This window comes from Amphiura filiformis, unplaced genomic scaffold (assembly GCF_039555335.1).
Source record: "Amphiura filiformis unplaced genomic scaffold, Afil_fr2py scaffold_83, whole genome shotgun sequence".
In the NCBI taxonomy this organism is placed as follows: domain Eukaryota; kingdom Metazoa; phylum Echinodermata; class Ophiuroidea; order Amphilepidida; family Amphiuridae; genus Amphiura; species Amphiura filiformis.
Genome location: NW_027305547.1, coordinates 167959 through 194065, shown reverse-complemented (window position 1 = coordinate 194065; position 26107 = coordinate 167959). Strand labels below are relative to the sequence as shown.

Genomic DNA, 26107 nt, shown 5'->3' with positions numbered 1-26107 from the left:
TAACAACATTGAACAAATGCTAATTGCACAACATACTTTTACAGTACAACTAAATATATTCTTGTTTTATGATTCTTATTTCTCACAAACTATGATTGCTTACAGAGAGGGGAAGCTTTCATCCAGATTACACTTGGACGTCATTAGCCTCAATATCTGACACGTGGGCCACTGAAATGTTTCCTTAATTTACCTTTCTCAAATATGAAGATAGCTCATAAACAGAGCTGTTGTGATGTGACATAAGTCCATTCTAGTGACTAGGGCTATAAACCATGCACAAATCCTCTGATCACCACAGGTCCTGATATTGCCCTTTCAATCTGATCGCGAAATATTCAGTGACTACAGAGTCCTTGTGATATGACATAAGTCCAGTTTAGTGACTAGGGCATCCCAGGCACAAATCCTCTGATCATGATCACCACAGGTCCTGAGACTACCCCATCCCTCTGATCGCGAAATATTCAGTGACCACAGCTAGAATCCTTGTGATATGACTTAAGTCCAGTTTAGTGACTATATGGCGCACTATGCACAAACCCTATGATCACCGCAGGTCCTGATATTGTCCTTTCAATCTGATTGTAAAATATTCAGTGACCGCAGAGTCTTTGTGATATGACATAAGTCCAGTTTAGTAACTAGGACACACCATGCGCAAATCCTCTGATCACCACATCCTCATCTTTTCTTTCTTGGCATTTTCTTGGTTGTCTAATGGCTTTATATTTCTCATATTGGATTTAAGATTAACCAGCCTCATAGCCTACCTTTATGTGGTGTTGTATTTGTTTCTGCTTCATGCCGAACTTTATTATCTATTTCTGATATTTTAGTGTCTCCTGCCATCCTCATCTTCTCTTTCTTGGCATTTTCCTGGTTGTCTAGTGGATTGGTTAAGGTCATAGGTGCTATTGCTTGTTCCTTTACAGCTAATTCTTCTCTCATATCTGCATGGATAGGAAATGAAAGAGGAAATGAAAACTGTCATTAAAACTATTATAAATCCTTATTTTTTGTGATTTGTACAAAACAGCATGCTGCAAATTGAAATCATCTAAAAATAGATGATGAAGTGAAAAACGGCAATACTGACTGACTGAAAAGCATTATTATTAATTGTTTATTGATTGATTGACTGATCGATCGATCAATTGATTGATTGATTGATTGATTGACTAATTGATCGATTGATTGAAGTTGATTCTTAATTTCTCAAATTAGAAAAACAACAATAAGTGTGGTAGTAGTTGTTCTGAAAACAATAAACAAAATAAACCCCAAAACAAATGCTACAATCAAGACAGTGTAAAAGGCTGAAGAAGTTATGAGGAAGAATGTCAACAATGACATTCAAAACTGTCATGTTAGTTCAATTTAACTACTATGGTTTTGAAAAATGAACATTGTAAACAGAATAAGATAGAAGTTTGCAAACTTGTAATACCGTAAACATTCGCTAATGGCGTGCCTGGGCTCCTTTGCCTTGGAGTAAGTTTCATGTACAAATAGAGAGCTCCCTCCTCTAAAAACCCCAACAAGAATTAAGGGTATGAGCCCTTATTTGCTGGTGAGATTTTTATGGGAGGGCACTTTTCGTTTGTTCCAGTTATGTCAAGGGAGCCCATAGCGCCAATAGGCGAACGTTTACGGTACTTCAATAATACTAAGAACACTTTAAGAATGTCAAAACACATTAATTTCAATAAATTCTTCCAAGATATCAATCATTCTTCTTTCATATTACGCTGAGTGCTATATTGCGATCCCAACATGATAACCCCCAATATGACAACCCCAATATGACAGACACAATTGAATTTCTACAATTTGCAATCTCTCCTACTGTTATCTATTGCCTAGACCAGACAAGTCTGCAATCACTAATACCCATCTTAATTGGCTACTGCACACTGCACACTTAGTACTGCTGTGCCTATAGGGTGTGTATGGTTGGTATTGATACCGTTAGCATTGATGTTAAATCTTCAATTAAATTGGTGTTCACCATTCTACCCGTCATATTGGCATCATTATATCATATGCTACTTCAGGCTAGCCATATGGCTGTGTGATACTTGAGCAATGATAAGGTAGGGACACACTTGGAATGTTCTCTTCTCTGGTATGGAGGTTTGGCATCAGTTACAATACATAAACAGTTCCATGTGCACTATACCTTTTAATTTTGTTAGGGAGTGGATATAAAATGATGGTACAATAATGTTAGCTTGAGTTTGATACCTTTTTCTAACTGGAACACCTTGATACCTCAATGTTCATGTAGTTAAATGATATTACGCTTTAAAACACAAAACACTCAAACAGTCACAAATTGTCGGAATTACAAACATCATCAATAGACTCTTATTTCTATAAAAGAAAATAGGTGAACAAACTGTGGCAAATGACTGCCTCTAGCCCGATCTCCACAGAAACATGTATCATTTTTCACCTTTTGACCACTTGACTGATACAAAAATCCAAGGAATATAAAATATGCCAAACATCAGCCTAAGCTTCTTAATGTTACCTGTTAATCTCATGATTGTAGTAGTAATTGATGCAATCATGGTAGCATGCAATGAAAGGTACCCAGGCCCATATCCAGGGGTAGGGGTGGTTTCCCCCAAAAAATTCACTTTAAAAATAAAAATTTGCCCCAAAAATGTAATTTTTGCTAAAAAGCTGCCCTTCCCAAAATGATTGCTGGTTACGAGCTAGAGGGTACACCAAAGAACTTTTTTCAATACTATAAGAGAGTACAGTCGAAATACAAGTACAGAAATTATATCTCACCTGAACAAATGACCTGAAACAATCACCTGATGATGTCAGATGGTTTCAGTTAAAACGTTGTGTTAACCAAACTTAAGTTCCAGTAGTTGAATTAATTTCTGTACTTTTGTTTTACCAACTGGATGAATAACCTACACCAAGACACATTCCAAACATTCAAATACTGTCACATGAGGTAGCAAAACAAACCAATTTTGTATTTCAAAGGTTAATAAATGAGGCTCCTAAACATCTCAATGGGATATTAATATAGTGGTGTGCACCCTGAATACCATGTGGTGATGATTCACCATCAACATACATACCTCGTGCTTCATCTTTAAGTCTCTGTACAGTGACCTCCAGTGTCTCCTTTTCATCCAACTCATTCTCTAAGAAGGCATTTCTTTCTATGGCCTGTAGGAAAAGGAAGAGAAAAGATCAAAATAACTAACTGTAGCTAACACTAGGATCCACAATATGCTCATCAATCAGAGGCACAATGATGACCTTTGAAAATTTGGGTACAAAAACACATACTCGGCAACTTGAGGTCAAATTTTGCACTATGATTATGTAATTGAGGTTATTGGACTATGCCATTGGGATGAGGCTATTGTGGTCCATAGTGTAATGAGAATTGCTAGTGGCTAAATGATGTCCACCTGGAACAGGAAACAAGATGGTTTTAACGAGGGACAAACGGATGGGGAAATATGAGCAGGGATAATTGGTGCTCATCTGGAACAGGAAATAAAAGATGGTTTTAATGAGGGATGAAAGAATTGGGGAAATATGAGAAAATATAAAGAAGGTGAAAAGAAAGAGATGAGAGGAAAATGAAAGAGAGGGAAAAAGAGAAAGAACAATATACAGGGTGTCCCAAAAAAAAGAGGCCCCTCATTGCACCCTCTTTTTCTCCTATTTCTGAAAAGTTGATTAAATATATTTTGGTATGTAAAGAAACCTTTAATCATTAGCTTTAATAAACCAAAACAGTTATTTCAATCGGCTCACAACTTTTGAAGATATGTCCTTTTGAATAAAAGTACCCGTTTTTCACTCTGTCCACGGATAGTAAACAGAGTGGTTGGGATGTCTCATGTTGTGGAGTGGCCTGCACGATCACAAGACCTTAACACTTGATTTTTTCCCTTTGTGGCAAAATCCAAGATCTTCGCAAACGTATTACTGAATGCATTACGCAAGTATCTGGCGCACAAGGATGGTATGCATACATAATAGATGCAATGAGGACCAGGGCTGAAACCTGTATTCGCCAAGGAGGCAACCAGGTAGAGGGCAGAGCAGCATAGTAAACTCACTTCAGAAGAACCAAATACAAACCAAACAGCCTTTTAGGGCTACCTTTTATCCTAAAAGAGAAATGACTTATGTTGTAAAAAAAAAAGAAGCAAGAAACAACAACGTAAGAAAGTAAGAAACATAATAAAACAAAAAGGCATAAATAACCAAGAAAAAATAAGTAATTGCAAGTAAAACAAAAGAAGTCCCATTCGGCATTCATTTTACCCACAAATTAATGACACTATTAACAAAATCCATTGCCCAACCCACCGGTAAAGCCCATTCCATAAACAAAGTTATTTTATAAAGTTATCATTGAGAAATGTTTGATATTCATCCATGGTATGTGTACTCTTTTTCAATCTTTGAAGTAGCCAAAGCATATCTTCAAAAGTTGTGAGCCAATTGATATAATTGTTTTGGTTTATTATAGTTAACGACTCAAGGTTTCTTTACATACCAAAATATATTTGATCAATTTGTCAGAAATAGGAGAAAAAGGGGGCACAATGAGGGGCCTCTTTTTTTTTGGACACCCTGTATATAACCAAGAGTGAAAGAGAGATAGACCGAGAGTTGGAGTGGGAACAAGAAAGTGCAAGAAGGAGAGAGTGAGGAGAGAGGTGAGAGAGATAGAGATGGGGAAGGGAGAGATAGATGGGGGAAAGGAGAGAAGGAGTGAGAGAGAGAGAAAGAAGATAGAAGAGCGAAATAATAGGATAGTAATTCTACATTATAGGTTGATAAGTATTTTGTGTGAAGCAAATCCCATCCATAAATAATACTTGTGAATATTCTGAATCATCCAGGTAGATGAAGTCAATTAAATTTAAATAATGGTGCTTAGTTTGTAGGGTCATGTGTTTGGCCATGGTGATCATCAACTTTCTGTAATGTGCAATGATAATGTAATTAATTTCCCTATATATTATTTCATAAATTCACATTTTGTTGTTGATATTATTGTCGCCCAGAGATGTCACAGGCTGACCCAAAAAATCCTGAACTTATGGCGTGAAGTGAGCGAAGCTCTCGCGTTAACACGGCCGGGGGTCCGGGGCAAAGCCCGGTAGGGGTCGAAGGTGAAGCCCCGAAGCCAGATGGTTTCCGCACATTTAGCACCACTGTAAAGGCCATTTCAGAGGGTAATAAAAATTCCCTTTAAAAGGGAAAGCCAGCCTCAAAAAGAACAGTTCAAAGCTCCTGGCTTGTTCTACACTTTTAATAAAAAGTGCTTCCTTCTTCCAGAAAACATGCTTTAAAGTTTCAGTTTCCTATACTTTTATGTACAAGAGACACTGATGTTGATATATGTGAAGCAGAAAGATAAGACAATAGGGCCACTCCAAAAGCGAAAAAAAAATTTAAAAAAAAAAAAAAATTGAAAATCCGGATTTTTTTTTAATCCCAAAATCGAAATCCGGATAAATCCGAAATGTGACATCTCTGGTCGCCTAATATATGTAATTAAAGAGTTTTTACTTCAATAATACACTATTTTTTCGCTGACCTGGAACGTTTTTACTATCCTGATTGTGGACAAGATATCATCACAACATCACTATACATGTATGCTGAAGATGCTAGTCAACATAGAAAATGTTCCAGGTGTGCAAAAAATAGTGTTGTGTGGAAGTTAAACTCTTTTTATCTACCATCCACCGGTATTATGTTTTATATGTATTTCTAAAAACGAGAACTGAAATTTATGCAAGTTGCCAAGAGAGCTATTGCATTCCCCATCATTTGAAGACAAATTAGAAGTGGCCCAGTTTGCAGACGACGTTGCTCCTCGATTACCGAATGAAGTGCAAGCCACAATGAAGCCCGGGGGGCACTCAACTAAAATTTTGGTAGGGGTGTGCAGCTCACCCTGAACACACATTCTTGCAAAATAGAGCTTGATGAACTGAAATTAGGACCAAATTATAGGCTGTGGAGCTGAAAAATTCACAATTTTTTCCAAATTTGAGCTTAAAGAGCTACAATTGTCAGAATTGAAGCTCGAAGAACTGGAGCTGATCAAAATGTAGATCTTATCTACCATCCACCGGTATTATGTTTTATATGTATTTCTAAAAACAAGAACTGAAATTTATGCAAGTTGCCAAGAGAGCTATTGCATTCCCCATCATTTGAAGACAAATTAGAAGTGGCCCAGTTTGCAGACGACGTTGCTCCTCGATTACCGAATGAAGTGCAAGCCACAATGAAGCCGGGGGCACTCAACTAAAATTTTGGTAGGGGTGTGCAGCTCACCCTGAACACACATTCTTGCAAAATAGAGCTTGATGAACTGAAATTAGGACCAGATTATAGGCTGTGGAGCTGAAAAATTCACAATTTTTTCCAAATTTGAGCTTAAAGAGCTACAATTGTCAGAATTTGAAGCTCGAAGAACTGGAGCTGATCAAAATGTAGGTCTTAAAGTAGAGCCTATATGTGAGTGCCCCTCCCCCCCGGGAGGGCCCAGTGGCGGCACTACAGGGGGGCAAGGGAGGCATTACCCCCCAAATATTTTTCTTGCCCCCCCCCACTTTTGAGGGCAAAACCCCAGATTATGTACATTTCATCTTTTTGCGGCAATTTTGAGCAAAGTTTGTCGATTTTACCCCGCTGAAATTAACTTTGCCCCCCATGCCCCGGCAAAAAAAAAAAAAAAAAAAAAAAAAATTCCTGGAGGCGCCACCGGGAAGGCCATGAAGCAGCCATTGAGCATCAGTCAGTTGCTTTATTGTACTATCTCAGAGGCTATGAGCCTGCACTGAGCCAGGACAAATCAATGCTTCATCTTAGTCATACACTAATAGGTATCTTGAGACTTACAATGTAATTATAAGAATCGTTGTTTTACCTGCCCCGAGCTGAGCTGATCACGAGCTGATCACCAGCAGCATAGGATAATGAAATCATTATATGCTGCTCTCTGAGTTGCTCCTAGCTAGCTGACCAAGCAAGCAGCAATTCAGCTACTTAGTCACTGATTCATGCTTGGGGTTTCTCTGCAAAAATACACACAGTGCCACATACTGTAAAGCAGGATACGTTTGTGTGCATAAAAATATCACAAATTTCGCGTGCGTCATGGATTCCCTGAATTTTCATGCTCACAAATAGTTCTTTTCCTAGTATAAGCCTTTAAGAAAATGTATTAATTTCACAATAAAATCTGAAATTTAATCATATATATTCCTTTTTTGCAATTTTGTCACTCAAAGACTTTTGTGACACATTACAAGAGTCCCAAACTTTGGAAATATTTGTGGTGGCACTGGTTGGACAACATCAGAGCAGCAGCTAGCCTCAGCTTTGATAAGAATTTATCTAAGCACCAGAGGAAAATGCGATTTTGGAAGCCAAAAAATGCACAATGATTTTCCAAAAGACACAAAAAAAACATGATCCCCCCAAAAAAAAAAAAATGCAAAAAATTAATGAATTTATTTATTTATTTTTTTTTTTCAATTTTTTTTTCAATATTTGAAAAAAAAAGATTTTTAGTTTTTTGTTGTTGAAAAAACGCAGCTGTTGCGGCCGTGAATACCACGATTCTGTTTTATCAATAAGCAAATCTGGTTGGTACTCCAGACAAGGCAAGCTATAGGGAGGAAACTTATGTCTCCTTTACAAATAGCCTATAAATCCGTAATCATGATGATCACCCAAACAGTGTTAATATATGGATTCTATTTTCAAGGGGCCCTCTATCTGTTACTAAAAAATTATGGATAACAATTGCCAAGGAGCAGATCCAAATGTGGGTCTTAAGGAACTGCCGAAGTGCCGAAAATCAGAATGAACTGAAATTTTGGGAATAGGCTTTTTTTTTGTGGACATCTGCTGAAAATGTCCTAAATAGATGCTAGTATCATGAAAATACTCCTTTAAACTAAAACCTACTTCAAAATGCATTGAATACTCCTAGAGTAGACTTACGGTGCCCATCCAATGACATAGCCTGAAAATATTATCATCAAGATTACAAAATAAAAGTATGCATTTTTAAAGACATCCTTACTGCATGCCTGTATCCTAAATGCACATAGTCAGCTATCTGTGCTTATGGCAATATATCATAAAGCTATGTCTGAGTTGCATTAATGATGCAATTTATCAATCAAAACCGTGACTCAAATTCAAAAAAGACGATTTCACAGATGCTACCTTCATGTTGGCTATTATCGTAAAAGAGAGCATCTAAATCCAGAACACTTAACCTTGTTATCTAGGAAGAGATTTAACGAGGCAAAAATGTTGAATGCATCCTTCAGGCTTTCATGAGATGCATGACACGCTGACATTCTAGTGATGAGGCTGTGTGCCTATGTTGCATGTATACTTGAGGCTTTCATGAGATGCATGACACACGGACATTCTAGTGATGAGGCTGTGTGCCTATGTTGCATGTATACTTGAGGCTTTCATGAGATGCATGACACACGGACATTCTAGCGATGAGGCTGTGCGTTAGCTATGTGATTTGATCTTGTAAAATGAAGCATTTGACATTAATAATTATTGATTTCAAGATATGGCACAAAGAAATGTTCAACTTCTTGTATTTCATTGTCTGTGAAATGAAATGCATTCACAAGTTAGAAAATATAAGTGAAGTATTTGTGGGATTTAAACATATTAGGCTATTCTATTTAAAATCCACACAACCCTGTGTCTAGATTCTTTCTTTTCTGTTATCCCCCAACCAGGCCCATACACAGGATTTTTTGTGGGGGTAGGGGTGCAGATTTAAAAAAAAAACTTTTTCAGGGGGGGTTTATGAAAAGTGGACCTTCTTCCCAAATGTGGACTTTTTTTAAACCAAAAAAGCTTTAAAAAACCCTGATTTTATTGTGTCTTTTTTTATACTTTTGGGAAAAAGTAGACCTCTTGCAAATTGGCGGGGTGACTGCACCTCCCATGGGCCAGCCCCAACAAATTACAATTAAACTCCAGCATATGCACAAAGACCACCAAAATGTAAACTAACAAAATAAACCAAAACCAACCAAAACCAAATTGTGAGCAGCTACATTGATGCACTTGAAATCCAATAAAAATGCCTTACTTTAATAGTTTAATATTACCTGGTGCTGTGATTTAAGCATATAGCCCATCGTTAAATTGCCAATACTGTGCAGGTCTCCGCCTACATTGACTGTGTTTTCCATTGATTTTATTTACATGCTGAACATACTACTACACACATAAAATACATTTAGAGTAACCAAAATCAATGTTTGACTCGGAGTGCAGTCTACCTGCTGATCAAACAAAACTGCTTCTACTATTACTGTGCAGCAATGCCACTTTCAAATGTTGTAAAAGAAATCCTGAAATGCCTGAAAAATCCTGGAAATGTTCTTAGTTGTGCACAGGATAATCTGAACAATACTTCCTAGCTGATATTAAGAAATTTCCTGAAAAGTGTCATCGCTGATTTTTTTGGTTTCCTATGATTAGCATTACCTGATAATTGACCTTTTTGGTAAATCCCATAAGCCTTTGCGAGTAGACCTGAGATGTCGTCATTTGATGTCACGATGATGCCCACATCGTTTAGTGAACATTGCTACTGCGCATTTTAAAGCCATGAGGTGCGTAGTAACAATGTGCACATCACAGATCTACCCGCAAAGTCTTATGGGATTTACTGAAAAGGCCAATTGTTTTCTATTGTATCTTTGGTATCTCTTCTGTTGAATGTTCGATAAACGATGTGCGCATCGGTTTCAGACGATGTGATATCAAATGATGACATCTTAGGTATACTCGCAAAGTCTTATGGGATTTACTGAAAAGGCCAATTGTTTTACTCTATTGTATCTTGAATGTTGGACTCTTTAAGATCAGAATAGTATGTCACTCAGTGGCATAGCCAGGGGAGCAAAGGGGGGGGGGGGGGGCAGCTGCCCCCTTGTGAGAAGTCTTGCCTCTCTCTTGTCCCCCTGTGGGATACTGGCCGCTTTGATATAGCCCATTTTTGACCAAAGTCAAAGTTTTCCCCCTTAAAAAATGGCTCGCCCCTCTGCCCACCCTCTGAAAAAGTGCTGGCTATGCCACTAATGTCACTTTAATGTATGATGATGTTTTCAGAAATGATGATGCCAAGAATTTCCAGATTTGTATTTAGTTTGTACCAAAATATATGGGAAGGTCCCCACTTGTCTTCCCCACTCAAAATATCAGGAAATGTTTGCCTTTTAATAATAATATTTCTTTCTTATATAGCCCATTACATACAAAATCTCAATGCGCTTTACAATATATTAAAAACACCAAAACTACAAAGATTAATTGCACAAATACATTCCAACTATATCAAAAATATACAACTGATACCCAGATAAAACTCAGAACCAGCTGAGATGAGACTAGGTTAAAAGGTAAACAAATTTAAAAGTTTAAGAAACATCACTAAATGCATTGGTAAAAAGGTGAGTTTTTAAAATACTCTTAAAATGATTGATGGAATCTGCAGATCTGAGTTGTATAGGCAAGTTGTTCCACAAGACTGGAGCTGCATTACAAAAAGCTCTCTCACCATAAAACTTTGTATTGCACTTTGGGACACTCAACAAGTTCTGTGTAGTAGAACGTAGTTAACGGGTGGGTTGATATGTATTAACCAATTCTTTTAAATACAATGGGGCTAGATCATGCAAGGCCTTGAAAGTAATCAGGAGCACCTTGTACACAATACGCTGTTCAATCGGAAGCCAGTGGAGATCGTATAAAACTGGCTTCATGTGGTCACGATATTTTGCACGAGAGACCACACGTGCAGCAGAATTCTGGATGCGCTGCAAACAATGCAAATGTGTGGATCCCCTGAAACTCACTTTACTTTCCCCCATTACACATTGTTTATGGCACCGCCACTGGCCTTGACAGTTTGCGATTCATTATTAATAACGCTGGTATTTAATATCATATTCTTGCATTCAATATACACATATGAATATTACCACATGCAACATTTCAATTTCATAAAACTAAAGCTATGTTTAATTAAAACTAATTATCACTATCCCATAAACCTGTGGTCAACATTTATTACACAACAAGGCACAGATGGTGGACTCCACATTGGATGTGAAATCTGCATCATGAAAACTTCTCTTGTGTGTGCAAATTAAATGGCATTGTGACATGAGTGACCTACACACACCAGACATCGCGCCCAGAGGCCCTACACACACTGTAATACATTTACAAGAAATGCGCTCACTATGCGATCATTTCCAAGATGCGGATCCGAGTGCCAAGTACACAGTTGCTATTACTGATGCGGATCCCGGGAATGCATATTGATGTGAATTGATACGGATCTCGCTGCCATGTGGAATCGTCCAATAACACAGCTAGCTTGCATGTTATTCCTTCCATGAGAGACACACAAACATGGTAAAGCAGACTTCTTTATACATGTAGTATCTATATTCATTGGCCAAAATGAGGGGCAGGGTTGTAGCTACGCCGGGCGCTGCCGGGCGGGGCCGCCCGGCACCCGGCACCAAAAATTTTAATTTAATTTTTTTTTTAATACATGATTTTTTCATCATAAGAGGGGCAAAAAAAAAAAAATTTTAGGGGGGTGATACCCCTTAAGCGGGCCCCTGGACCCCCGGCCGTAAGTGCGAGAGCTCCACGCGCTACGCGCGCTCGGCTTCGCAATAATTTGCCACCTGGCATAGAAATTGGCCTAGCTACAACCCTGATGAGGGGCATGCCTAGAAACTGGCTATTTGAGGGAGTGCACCATACTCAGGGGTGGACATGTGCCAAATAGGCCGATTTTATATGATTTTTCAGAAAACCCAGGGGCTGAAGCCCCAAAGCCACCCCACCACTGGGTCCCCCACAGAAATACACAGATTTTGATTTTCCATGGGACATGTGTCTTGCACATCAAATGTATGAAATGCAATAATTTTAAGTTCCTCATATCAAGGTAAATGAGCTCTGTCAAATTCAACCTATTTACCGTCTATTGCAAACTGGTATAATATGCACAATATATTCAAAGTAGTTACCATTACCATCTTATGCGAAAGAAATTCATTATCATTATTATGCATATACACCAGATCTATATGACTAATATCTTGCCATCTGCAAAAACAATTAGGGTTCGGGGATGTCCTGACCATATAGTAAGTAGTCTACAGTAAGAAATTGCAGCTCATGAATATTGTGAATACCTGTACCTGTACTACATGGTGAACACATCATTTTTTTTCTGGCAAAAACATACAATTGGGAAGAACACAATATTTTGAGTGAATGCAAAGTCAAAGAGGTAACACATTTTTTATCCATAAAATTGTGAATTACTGCATACAGTTGTACAGGTTGCCTCAGAATGTTTAGCACCAGGACAGTGAGTCCATGCCACATCCTCTAATTTAAATCAACAAAAACATAGTATCCCAGAGTATCATTATAAAGACTTCACAAAAAATAACAGATTAACAGTCATTACAAATTTGCACATATAGCTTCAAAAATATTACCATATTCATCCGAGTATAGTCCCACGTTCGAGTATAGTCACACACCCCATTTTTCGAAAAATTACAGAAATTTTTTGTAATTCGAGTATAATCCCACCCTCCCAATTTTGAAAAATTTCCACCTAAAAACGGGTGGGACTACACTCGGATGAATACGGTAATTGTATTCACAATATATGAACATAGAAGGAAAGGTTGTGTATGTACGCATATTTTGATACCCCTTTTGCCTAACATGGACCACCTTTCCTTGTATGTTAAAATATTGTAATACGATTAATAGTTCTGCTATTTGGCAAATTAAGCTATTATAGCCGAATCTGTAATGGCTGTAATACTTTTTGTGACCTCTTTAAATGGTGTTTAAAATTTGTGTGATCTTATGACAAGCCAAAATGGAACTTCAGATATGCCCTGGACAATGACGCATGGATGGTGTCCATGGGCAGGAAAAACCTCTCAAGTCTTATGTGTCTTTGGCCCTTGAACATGTTTAAAACAAAACTGCAAATAGGTTACATAAGAGTTTTTGCTTTAAACATGTTCAGGGGCCAAAGACACATACATTGTAGGAGGTTTTCCCTGTCCATGGCTGTCTAGAATCACTCTGAGACACCTTGTATTCATTCCATACTTACTGCATTTAGTCTGTGTTCAAAATCTTCTAATGAAACTACTGTTGTTCTGAAAAATAAAAAAATAAAACAAAAGACAAAATATTCAAAATAACTGTTTCATATTTTCAGCTCTTGTATTGATGAAATTGATACTATTATTATTTATACAAACTGCGTTAGGAAAGAGTCTTTTTGCATTAACAAAACCTTTGTAACTCTCCTTTCTTCTCTTCATCTTGTTTAATCCCTCCCATTCTCATTTTCTCTTTCTCTCTCTGTCTCACTCCCTTTCTTTTAGCATTCCCTTTCCAGGCCTGGAAAAATTTCCCAGGAATGTAAACAAATTTCCCAGGAATGTAAACAAATTTCCCTTCAATATATCAGGAGTTCCCACCATTTCTTATGCATTTCTTTGTCAAAAAAAGAGAATAATTTCCCTCCAGATTACCAAATTTTCTGGGAATGAGATTCCCGAATTCCCCATTTTTTCCAGGCCTGACCTTTACATTTAAGTAGCTCTTGATCAGAGCCCTCGCAGTACAGGATCCAGTGATCCCCAAGTAAAATAAACCCAAGCAAGTGACTAGTATTAGTAAAGAAAATGTATATAGGCCAATCCCTGCCTGGTTTAGACCATTCTGTAAAAAAATAATACCACTCCCAGCAGTACATATGTACAGAGCTTGCCAAAGGCAAGCTTCAATCTATAGGCAAGCTACATAAGTCACCAACAAGTAAGTAGGACCACTATGCAGTATAGATCACTGTCTACCTAAGATATTGGTGTTCCCCAGCCACCAACCGCGAAAGTCCACTCACCTACAGCTGGTCTTTACTATAGTGTCAGAGGGCATATGGCATGGTTTTTCATTTTTTCTTTCAATTGGATGGAAAATAGGTTGGCTTTGGAGCAAAGCTACATTTAAGTAGAGGTATGTGACAACTGAAAGTCCACCAAAACATTTTTTTGCAATAAAAAACAAACACCCTGCTAAATTACAAAAAGCTTGAAAAAATAATTAAAAAATATTTTGAATTTTTTTTTCAAAATATTTCAGTCAAAATCAATTACTATGGCTAAAAAACAGCTGTTTTTGATTGCATACAGATGAAAAAATCTTGGTCGGCCGGGCCTGTAGAACAAGGTCCAGTTTTTGTCCTCTAAGCTTATTTTAAGGACAATTTGCCTACAAAATGTTGACTTTGTAGGCTATTTGTGGTGATTATCACATAACAGATTAATTGATGGGTCAGGTAGTCAGTCATACAATGTCAATGTTACATATACCAATTCAAGCATCACTTCATCTTATTTGACTTGCTTGAGTCCTCTTGGCATTCCACCAACATCACCTTGTGAAATCGAGCGCACACATTCTCCCTTAATACAACAAAATCATTCAAAATTCTGCCCAAGTCTTCCTGCTTGGCTTTAAAGTGTGAGCATGCATGTAACATAGAGTTTTGTGTGTTAGTAATTGATTTTCAAGCTTGAAATTTTGTATGAGGTATCATGTGTACATCAACATAATATACATGTATGGCTTCAAACAGAACGCAGATATAATAATTTTACTAAACAAAATCGGCTCTCCAGAACAGATCTGATGAAATGTAAGGCGTTTACCACTACGCCAAAAAGTAGACCCACGTTTTACCTTTTGGTCTATATTTTGCATGTTAAAGAAAGTAGACAAAGCATAGGACTTGAATTAAAAATTTGTGATGCTTCTGGCAAGATGTCACAAAAAAATCTCAAAATAAAATATTTTGATATTAATCCACGATGTAATATTAAGGCCCGCCGATTACGAGCTGATCAAAGTATAGCCAGTATTTTAGGCAGGGGCGGCATATAGAGGGCAATATTTCCAAAAAGTGGACCTTTCCCCTAAATAATTTTATAAATTTGCAAAATTTGTACGAACTTGTTCGGGCTAACTAAATTGAACAGTTCACCATAAAAAAGGTCCTTATTTAAATTTTATAATTTGGACCTTTTTGGGCACATGTTTACAGTGTCCACCCCCCTCCAACACACACACGGCTATGCCCCTGGACTCACAAAAGTTACAAAAATAAAGAGGTAGATTACAATATACATACAATAATATCTTGTGCACTAAAGAATGTAAATATTAAAGTGCTTTTATTGGCTAAGCAAATCTGCGCAGCCTTGTACTGCAAGCTGCATCTATTTGGTAAATCTTTTCTTGTAGATTTATTGATGCACCTTGGATTGGATGCGAAATCAAATTACTTTCACATGAAAAAGCCTGGAAAGTTATTTAAGTTTGTAATTTACAGTACTTGGAAAAGGTGACTGATGCTATGTGTGTAGTTGTTTGGTGACTATTGGGGCAAAGATAATTATTGTTTAAATTAAGGTTATTAAAATTGATGGTAATTGTTTATATGCTCACTTTGGATGCTCAGCTTACTGGGACCTCTTCCAAATATACATACCTTCACACATTTTCCTTTTCAAATAGAAGTAACACATGTATTATACTTGATTGTTTGTCGTAAGGGGTGGTGCAATATTCATGGTGCTGTAGCCTTTGCCTGAATTGAAGATTTACAACTGGAAGTTTGATTTGCTATAAACTACAATGTAGTCGTGCAATATAAAATGGCAAAATTTGAATTAATGCAATCTGAATTTTAGGGGTTATTTCTTTTAGGGGGAGGTCTGAGTATGTTCCCTCCACCTCACCCTGCCCGGCTCCTCGCTTCCGCTCTCACTGCTTTCATCCATATCTCATGACTGATTTAGGGGGATGTCATTTTCTTCGGAAGGGGGGGTTATGAATGAGTCGGTGACCTGTGTCAATTTTTTTATTACCACCCCCTACCGAAACTAGGGTGCGGAGTGTGCCAAAACTTAAGAGCAAAGAAAGTGTGTGGAGCGCATTAAAATTTCAATCGTAATTGTAAAGAAGTTTTGAGTCACCAGCCCTTAATAATTCTATACCCCCCCTATTTTTAGTGTTGAAAAATTATAACCCCCCCCCCCCTGTTTTTGGTCTAAAAATTTTATGACTCCCCCACCCAGTATATTCATGACCCCCCTCCGAAGAAAATGACAGCCTCCTTATGCGCCAAAATGAGTCATCATCTGATTGAATCTGTGATAAATGTTTATTGCAGTCTTTACACTTCTGTGACTTCTTACCTTGTAGGTGCATTATATTGACTGCCAATTTCTTATACTGACCTTTTTCACAGTCCCCCAGGTCCATCAACCTGTGTTGGGAATTTCTTAACGAAGGCTACTAGGCTTCTTTAAAGTTAAAAATTGTCATATTCATCTGCTGTTTAGATGATATTTCTAACACTAGCAGCACTTTATCTGCCAATTGGGTGATATGGAACACAGCTAAAGCATTGATCGTTTTGTATGGGGGAGGGGTGCCGAGTTGATGAAATGTGCCTGAAAATAGGCTGATTGTTCACATTTTGGGATAAATCCAAGGGGGGGGGGACTCTCCAGACAATGTTGCATGAGAAAGTAAAATGCAACTAGTGGCAAATGGTGGTCATAGACCACAAACCTAGCTGGGCGTGTTGGTGTTGTGGAGGTATCTGATCTCTGCAAAATGTTCCAAAAATATTCCCCTGGTCATGAGGTTTGTTGTCACCGAGTTTAAATTCAGTACTCCTTACAGATGTCCAGAAAATGCAATTTTAAGATTTGACCCCAGATGACCTTTGACCTGACCCCTGCAGTATGTTCCAAAAATGTTCCCCTGGTCATCAAATTTGTTGTCACCGAGTTTGAGCCCCGTACCCCTTACAGATGTCCAGAAAATACATTTCAAAGATTTGACCTCTGCATGACCTTTGACCTGACCCCTGCAAATGTTCCCCTGGTTGTGAGATTTATTGTCACTGAGTTTGAGCCCCATACACCTTACAGATATCCAGAAAATAAAATTATAAGATTTGACCTCTGTATGACCTTTGACCTGACCCCTGCAAATGTTCCCCTGGTTATAAGATTTATTGACACTGTGTTTGAGCCCCATACACCTTACAGATATCCAGAAAATAAAATTATAAGATTTGACCCCAGATGACCTTTGACGTGACCCCTGCAAAGTGTTCCAACATATTCCCCTGATCATTAAGTTTGTTGTCACCAAGTTTGAGCCAGATGTCCAGATAATGCAATTGTAAGATTTCACCCCTTTAATGACCTTTGACCCCAATTCTGTATGCAAGTTTTAGGCGTGTGGTATAGCCGATGCATATATGCAAATGACATCATTGTACTATATAATATGTGGCAGAAGAAGCATTTTGAAGGTATTTGGTTAAATACCGGAAATGCCCCTTTAATGACATTTCACCCCAATTCTTTTTAGACCCTATGGGCACTGGATATAGCCAATACATATGTGCAAGTTACATAACTGTAGGGTGTAACATGTAGGAGGAGAAGCATGTTGAAGTTTATTGCCAGAAAGAACTAGTGGCAAATGGTGGTCATAGACCACAAACCTAGCTGGGGCATGTTGGTGTTTAGGAGGTATCTGACCCCTGCGAAATGTTCCAAAAATGTTCCCCTGGTCATGAGGTTTGTTGTCACAGAGTTTGAGTCCCATACGACTTACAGATGCCCAGAAAAATAAATTCTACGATTTGACCAAGATGACCTTTGAGCTGACCCCTGCACAGCATTCCAAAGTGTTCCCCTGGTCAGTGAGTTCCCCTGATCAGTGAGTTTGAGCCCTGTACCCTATACAGATGTCCAGAAAATGCATTTCGAAAATTTGACCTCTGCATGACCTTTGACCTGACCCCTGTAAAATGTTCCCTGGTCATGAGATTTTTTGTCACTGAGTGTGAGCCCCACGACCCTTACAGATATCGAGATAAGGCAAAATAGATTTTACCCCCTTAATGACCTTTGACCCCAATTCTGTGTGCAAGGTATGGGCACTGGGTAAAGCCGATGCACATGTGTAAGTGACGTCATTGTGCTATGTAATATGTGGCAGAAGAAGCATTTTGAAGGTATTCGATTATATACCGGTAAGTTCCCCTTAATGACCTTTGACCCCAATTCTGTTTGCACCCTATGGGCATTGGATATAGCCAATACATATGTGCAAGTTACGTAATTGTAGGGTGTAACATGTAGGAGGAGAAGCATTTTGAAATTAATTGCCAGAAAGAAAGAAAGAAAGAAAGAACTAGAGTCAATAGATTCTGAGTACAAGCCGCCGGCAATAAATATAACATTAATGGGTCAATTTTGACCAATTTCAAAATTTGACCTTCGACCCCTAAACTTTGACCGTCACCATTGACTTTTTGTTTTGTCTCACTAAGGTCTATCATATGCAGCACTCAGATTTGCCATACCTTGTTGTTTCAAATTTTACACATTTTGACCTTTTGACCCCAAAGTAAGCATTGTACAAAGAGGTCACCATTGACTTTTTGTTTCGTCTCACTAAGGTCTATCATATGCAGCACTCAGATTTGCCATACCTCGTTGTTTCAAATTATACACATTTTGACCTTTTGACCCCAAAGTAAACACTGTACAAAGAGGTCACCATTGACTTTTTATTTTGTCTCACTAAGGTCTATCATATACAGCACTCAGATTTGCTATACCTCGTTGTTTGAAATTTTACACATTTTGACCTTTTGACCCCAAAGTAAACATTGTACAAGGAGGTCACCATTGACTTTTTTTTTTGTCTCACTAAGGTCTATCATATGCAGCACTATGACTTGACATATCTTGTTGTTCAAATTTAGTTTGTATTGCATACAGGGTCAAAGGTCAAGCAATGGTCAAGCTGTGAACACCCTGAATACCCATGCCAGTACTGACTAACATGCATTAATAAGAGCTTCAGCACATTTTGTTTGTAGAAGAAGAGGCTGATTGCCAGAAAGAAAGAAAGAAAGAATTAGCGTAAGACAGAACAAGCCGACTTTGTCGTCGGCTTGTAAGAAAGATCCGATAGCAAAACAGTACCTAGCTCGGGGGGTTGGAAACCCCCCAGCTAGGTAAGAAAGATCGGATAGCATTAGAATACCTAGCTGGGGGGTGTAAACCCCCCAGCTAGGTAAAAAAGGCTCCTGGCAAAAGAGTATAATTCATCTTTCTGAATTTTTTTGTGGCGCCCTCTACGGAGGCGCGCCACAATATAGGCATGACTTTGTGAAAAGCTTCTAATTTCACTCTTGCTAGATTGACTTCGCAATGGTTTTGCTAAAATTATGCCCAGCTCAGAAATAAAACCACAATTTGCTTAGATTTTATTTTATTATTGTTTTCTGATATGCACAGGATAAAATGGTGAGCGTATATTCTTTGTTTAAAATACAAAATTAGGATTTATAAAAACACCAAATAAATCCTGACCTTTGTATGCGTTCAACCAGTTTACCGTGTGCCTTAGAACCCGATCGACGGTGACATTTGACCATACACTAGGATCCACAACATGCTCATCTATCATGGGAACAGTTCTTAAACCCTAATACAGTTGTACATTCATCCTTTGTACACAAACTCATACTCTGCAACTTGAGGTCAAATTTTGCACTATGATTTATGTAATTGAGGTTATTGGACTATGCCATTGACATTGGGATGAGACTCTTGTGGTCCATAGTGATAAGATCAATTAACGAGGCCTCTTAAACTGATGGCTTTTGTTTGCTAATTACCATAGAATCTAGCTACTACCTCCATGATTGGATTAAGTAAATAACTAAATCCTGTTATCTACCCAGCAATGTTTGCTTATCTTAATAATTGTAACAAACTGTAGTGTACTAAATAAGAAAGAAAAGGCAACAGACAGAAATTTAGAGTTTTAAATTAGAGAGTTGACAGGAAGTTGTAAGAGTTAAATTGTTATGGATATGATTGGTGTAAAACTGTAAGCGCGAAAATGTTGAATGTCAGATCAAAGTCATCCGAGGTGAATTAAGTAATGTCAATCACAAATTGTTACAGGTCATTTGAGGTGGACTAAGTTTATATTTGGATTGTCAGAACATCTTCCCCAATCAAACACATTTCTCTTGCATTTGATCATCCTCTACTCTTCCCTAGAAAAATCATTATAATACCAAATCTACACACCATGGAATTCACCATATCACGTCCAAGTTCACATTGGGCGCTACATTCCTTTTTTAAAGGAATTTTTATTTAGTGATGTTTCCATGTTACACTGATTGGTCATTTGGAAGCATGGTACACATCCTCAAATATTAGGCTACTTTTGTAAGTAGTACAGTGCTTCCAGTGAATATTACTGTGGAGAAGCAGGTGGCGACTCACAGCTTGAATGAGTACAGGTATGAGGGCTTAGTAATGACTAATTAGTCATGCTCATCACAGTTTGGGATATCTCTGAGAGCATTCACCTCAATTGCTTGCCCAGTGCCTGCCCATGTACTATTCAGTCATGAATTTCAGTGTAAGGATAATTATTACATGATGAGTGACTGTTTGTTTAGCCATAGATGTTTGGAATTTATTTTGAAGTTTTCATCACTTGCCGCTTCACGGTTCATAAGCCGCTCCGCAACTGTGCACATGGGGCAGGCATTTCAGGGTCTATTGTTTAGCTGTAAAATTAGGAAGATTTGAGGTGAAACATGGCCAACTCTAGAACTGGTTCAGTTCCTGGTGAGGGGTGCCTGCCCCAGGTGCACAGAAGCATGAAGCTGCAAGCAGGGTTCGAATTCGTTAAAAAAATTTGCGTACCAGTTTTTGGCTAATCCATCATAATCAGGATACTTCCATATATTAAAGCATTATAACTAGAGCGATAACCGCACCATAGCTGAACCATGTGGCTTCGGCAGTATATTGTGGTAGGCCTATACCACTGTCATCATTGCATTTAAATTTCAGCTCAATTGAAGCATTTTGAAAACTTGACATTTGACCCCTTTATTGCCCCTTAATGACCTTAAATGAATTTTAAAATATTTTCAACATGTTTAGAATGTCATAAGGATCATTGCCTTTAAATTTCAGGTCAATTGAAGCATTTTGAAAACTTGACCTTTGACCCCTTTATTGCCCCTTAATGACCTGAAATGAATTTTAAAATATTTTCAACATGTTTAGAATGTCATAAGGATCATTATGCGTTTAAATTTCAGCTCAATCGGAGCATTTTGGAAAACTTGACCTTTGACCCCTTTATGACCCCTTAATTACCTTAAATGAATCTTAAAATATTTTTTAAATGTTTAGAATGTCATAAGGATCATTGCATTTAAATTTCAGCTCAATTGGAGCATTTTGAGAACCTTGACCTTTGACCCCTTTATGACCCCTTAATGACCTTAAATAAATTTTAAATGTTTAAAACATGTTTAGAATGTCACAAGGATCATTGCATTTAAATTTAAGCTCAATCTGAGCATTTTCGGTTAAAATGACCTTTTTTGACCCCTGTGACCCATGGATGACCTCCGACGTTTGGAAATATTTTTATTATATTCTTTATGTTTCCCTCTTTCATATGACACCACTCATGGGGTCATACCTTTGTGGCATTTAGAGATATGTCCATTTCAGACCAAATGGTTAGTCAGTAAGCTAGTAACTTAGTAAGTAAGCTAGTAAGTAAGCTAGTAACATTCACTCTTATAGGCTGATACCATTTCATGGTTCAGCAAAAAGTGCTATACAAATGCAAAATAGGGTAGCAGTTACTTTAAAATAAGGAGCAAACTGCTATGCGATACAGCCAAATTCGAACCCTGGGCCTGCAAGTGATGTAAACTTTCCAAAAATTCCAAACATATCTTGAACATTAACTGAATTTTCTTCAAAAATTTCCAGAATCAATGCAAAAAATAACTGGCTGATTTTCATGTACATAAAATGCAAAAATTCTGTGTTGGTCTGGCTCGTCGAACAGGGTTTTTTTCTGTTGCATTATGGGAGGAAGTTGACAAACCCTATCTGTCAGAATCTTTGTCATAAAGAGTACAGGGAATAACCACTTCATCAGTCTGATACCACTGATACCACTAAGTGAAGTTTGTTGCCATTAAATGTGCATTAAAGAGAGATAACAGATTACATAATGCTTGTTTTATGTCCCTGTGTTCTTCAGGGTTCTTTACCACATCTAACAGCACTCAACAAAATAAGAACAAACACAATGACTTGATCCATCACTTTAAAGGCTTCCAGCAGCAGTTTCATGAGATAAATGCAGCTCAGTTTCACATCAAGCGTAGAAAATAGAAACTGGCATTAACCCTATCACTACTAGACCATACAGAACCATGCAGAACAAACTAAGCGCAAGCATTGCATGTGACGCTATTGCATAATCATCCGAGGCTCGATACATAAACGAATATGCTGGCTTGGCCACGGTCACATTAATGCAGTGTTGGTGCCCCGGGAAGGGCATGGAGGGGGAGGGGCAATTATACCCCCAGTCAGGTGGCTTTCAAATTACAAAAATTTTTGCAGTTAAAAAGAAATTCTGGTGATGTCGCTGCACTCGTGGCCTATCCCTGGTCTGGTACTCCGCACCTATGGGATCGGAACCGAGGCAAACTGTAACTATTCCCTTTATCTTCTTTCCTTCTTTCTGTGATGGATTGATTAGACATTTAACTAAGTTCAATGCCCACTTTTGCCCAGACAAATGCAGCAATAGCCGTGTTCAGACGGGCTTAGAGGTAAGTTCGTGTAACACGGAAGATTTACCACAGAGAAATCTCTGTGGTAGCGTACTAGCACAAAGCGATTGTTCTTTGCAGGGATGAAAGTGCAATGGCCTGAAGTGACTTAGCAGGAAAAGCCTGAAAAAGCGTGTAAATTTGGGCTATAAAGCCTCAAAACGGGCTGAAAATAAATAAAAGTGTGGAAATTTAGAGTAGCAAAAGGCCTGAAATCAGGCAATTGCCTGAAAACTGACATCCCTGGCTGTGTTAGCGCCTGTGTGATCAAGATTAAAACCTTGCGCAATCTGTTAACCTATTTGTAACTCATTCATTCATCAACACCATTTCTTTACAGAGATCACATGTTGAACAACAAAGTTGCTTTTCATTTCTTGTATTGGCCATCAGTTTTAATACTTGTCAGGAAATTAACTGCTGCAGTCAACACCTGCTCAGCTTTTTGTACAAGCCTTCAATGTGAGCATCCTGAGTATCCAATGGGCTATTCCAGTTGAAATCCATACACCCCCCTATGGAAGACATCACCTTATTAAATCTGTGTTTACAACGTAATCGACTTCAAATTGTGAATTCATCTTTTATGCCATCACTTACTCATGCTTCATATTACCATTGTGAAGTGAACTTCTAATTACTCTTTCGTTTACACTGCAAAAGTCGAGTTTGAATTAAAAAATGTTGCTCTGGGTCATCATTTGAAATCGAGTTCAAAACGCAGCGACCCTGTTTCCACACAAATGAAGTCGAGTTCATAGTCGACTAAAGTCGACTTCAGGCTCTCATGTCTTCCATAGTAGGTGCATGGATTTCATCTGGAATAGCCCATTATAGCAAGACACTTGCTTCATCTAACCCCTCACAAAAGTCACTTGCATTTACACCTGGGGTAGTTATTGCCTGGGCTACATGTATTAGAGTTGACCATGTGATAATAAACAAGAAATCCTTTAAAATGGAATGGTACCTGCCAGTGTTTACTCTCTCTGGAAATTGGGTGCACCAAATGAAACATTTTCTTCCCAAATTGGGCCAATTTTGGCTCAGTAATTCCCCAAATTGACTAATTGTAATACAGCATTGCAAATTTGTGTGCGCCAAAAATAATTTTCACTGGGCCAAAATTGAGACATACGGACTCTGAGTAAACACTGGTACCTGCCAAACTTCGCCCCCAAGTCCAAAAAGACCCAAATTTTGAAAAAAGGTCCACTTTTTCAAAATCAGCACCCCCCCCCCAAAAATAAATCCTGGCTACAGGCCTGGGCCTATCAAACAACATTTCATATCTTCATACAAATAAAGTATCTTCTTCCAAGAAACAAAGACACAAACAAACAATCACCTCTCTGAGGTCAACTCACCTTTGTGATCTTTCTAAGTCGTCATTTCTTTGTTCTAATTCCCTGATGTACTTTTGAAGTTCTTCTTTAATGGCTTTAATTTGTGCAAGCTCATCTTGAAGCTCATTTATTTGACGGAGGTATTCATTTTGCGACGATTCTAATTTATCCTGCAATGAATAGAAAAAAATCAAAAATACAAGTATTAATAGAGATACATACATTTATGTGGCTTAAACTTATGGTTGTTGAAGACAATTTGGATAGAATTTGATCAAGACAATCAAGTTGATATATCAATGCACAGCTCCTTCAACCAAACAGCCGGATCAGAATGAGAGATAGTATTGAATTACACTGCACGTAATGTGCGCAGTATTTTATAAAGTGCATGCATCACATATGTGACACGATCAAAGGAAATGAGTCGGATGTCGCTAATTATTGATTTTGAGATATATTGTCAAAGAAAGTGTTGAAATTCTTTTGTTTTATATTGTTTTCAGTGATTGATAAGTTGATGTAACTTTGCAAAGAAAAGTCGTATCAACATGGGGTTTTCTGTTTCTGATAGCTCTAACTGTCCTCTTTAGAAACAGGTCGACATGTGACTCATTTCCTTTGATCATGTCACATATTCTGTTTCTTTAGGTTGATCCAAATATTACTGATATTTCTCTACATTCTTGAAGATAATATTGTCAGAAAAATAACAAAACCATTGGGTCTTTCTGTCTTTGTCTCCATTAATTACAAGTCGTATAAAAACTGTTATTATTTGAGAAGTCTGAATGTACTGCTGAATGTTAATGCTTGCAAGCAGTGGTGTAGCACCATTAATTTTATTTTTGGGGGTGGGGCAAAATTGAACAATTTTGCACAAAATTGCCACAAAAAGTGGAAATTGACATAACTTTGGGGATTTTGCCTCAAAAGTTGGACGGGGGCAAACTGGGGGGAAAGAAAAATATTTAAATGTTCCCTCTTGCCCTTCCCCGTAGTGCTGCCACTGTTTACAAGTCCAATGCACCCCCCTGCATGGTTCAGACCCATCACATCACTATTTTAGTGAGTGATGAGCAGATCAATTCAGGGGCAGATCCAGGAATTTTCAATAGGAGGGTACACCATATATGCTTTTGTGGGCACCAAGCCAACACCACCCACATAAGTCAGGTGCTGCTCTGCAAAAATTAGGGGGGATCACCCTGGGGGACCACCACCCCCCCTAAATCCACCTCTGCAATTTGTCTAGATAAAAGTGTTTTTAATCCAAATTATCATTTCTTCAATTCTGAAAATCTGCGAAAATCCCTAAAAGTTTGATGCCCGCACCATGCATATAATCCAGCCAATATCTGTATCAGGGTTGACAAGGTAAATGCACTGATCATAGTCTTCTTAGATATTGGATGACATTTTGTCTATTCCCAATTTCCCACACAACATGTAAAGAAATCTGTATTTTTACGCACATAGCACTGTATTGTATTGTCATGTTCATAGTCGATTTGAATCGACAGCTAGCGAGGTTATACGCAAAGTTTAATTCATGCAATTCTTTTAAAGATGCTTGAATTTTTGACTTGGCAAGAATTTGTAAAATTTGTATGCACATTTTCGATTATAAATTATGCAATTAAAAGAATTATCTTAAATTTTATCCTGTAAAATGTGATTTCTATTGTGAAAACAAAATTTACTGATGTGAAAATATTAGAGTACATGTGTCAAGTATTTGACATGATATTATCATCATCATGTTCATCTCAGCAGTGACAATATGTTAAAAGCAGTAATTTTCACACAATATATTTTCGGAGAGCAACAATTTGTTTTCTTTTTT

At 37.9% G+C, this 26107-nt stretch overlaps 1 protein-coding gene across 2 annotated transcripts in view; it reads right to left on the bottom strand.

The window, feature by feature from the left end:
- Positions 1-26107, bottom strand: part of LOC140144815 (nuclear distribution protein nudE-like 1) — a 68955-nt gene that overhangs the window by 8093 nt on the left and 34755 nt on the right. For both annotated transcript variants that reach the window (XM_072166621.1, XM_072166622.1), the window contains exons 3-6: positions 24283-24431; positions 13241-13286; positions 3108-3198; positions 774-953 (exon numbers count right to left, since the gene is read on the bottom strand). In XM_072166621.1, the coding sequence (XP_072022722.1) occupies positions 774-953; positions 3108-3198; positions 13241-13286; positions 24283-24431 (466 nt within the window). The remainder of the gene's footprint in view (positions 1-773; positions 954-3107; positions 3199-13240; positions 13287-24282; positions 24432-26107) is intronic.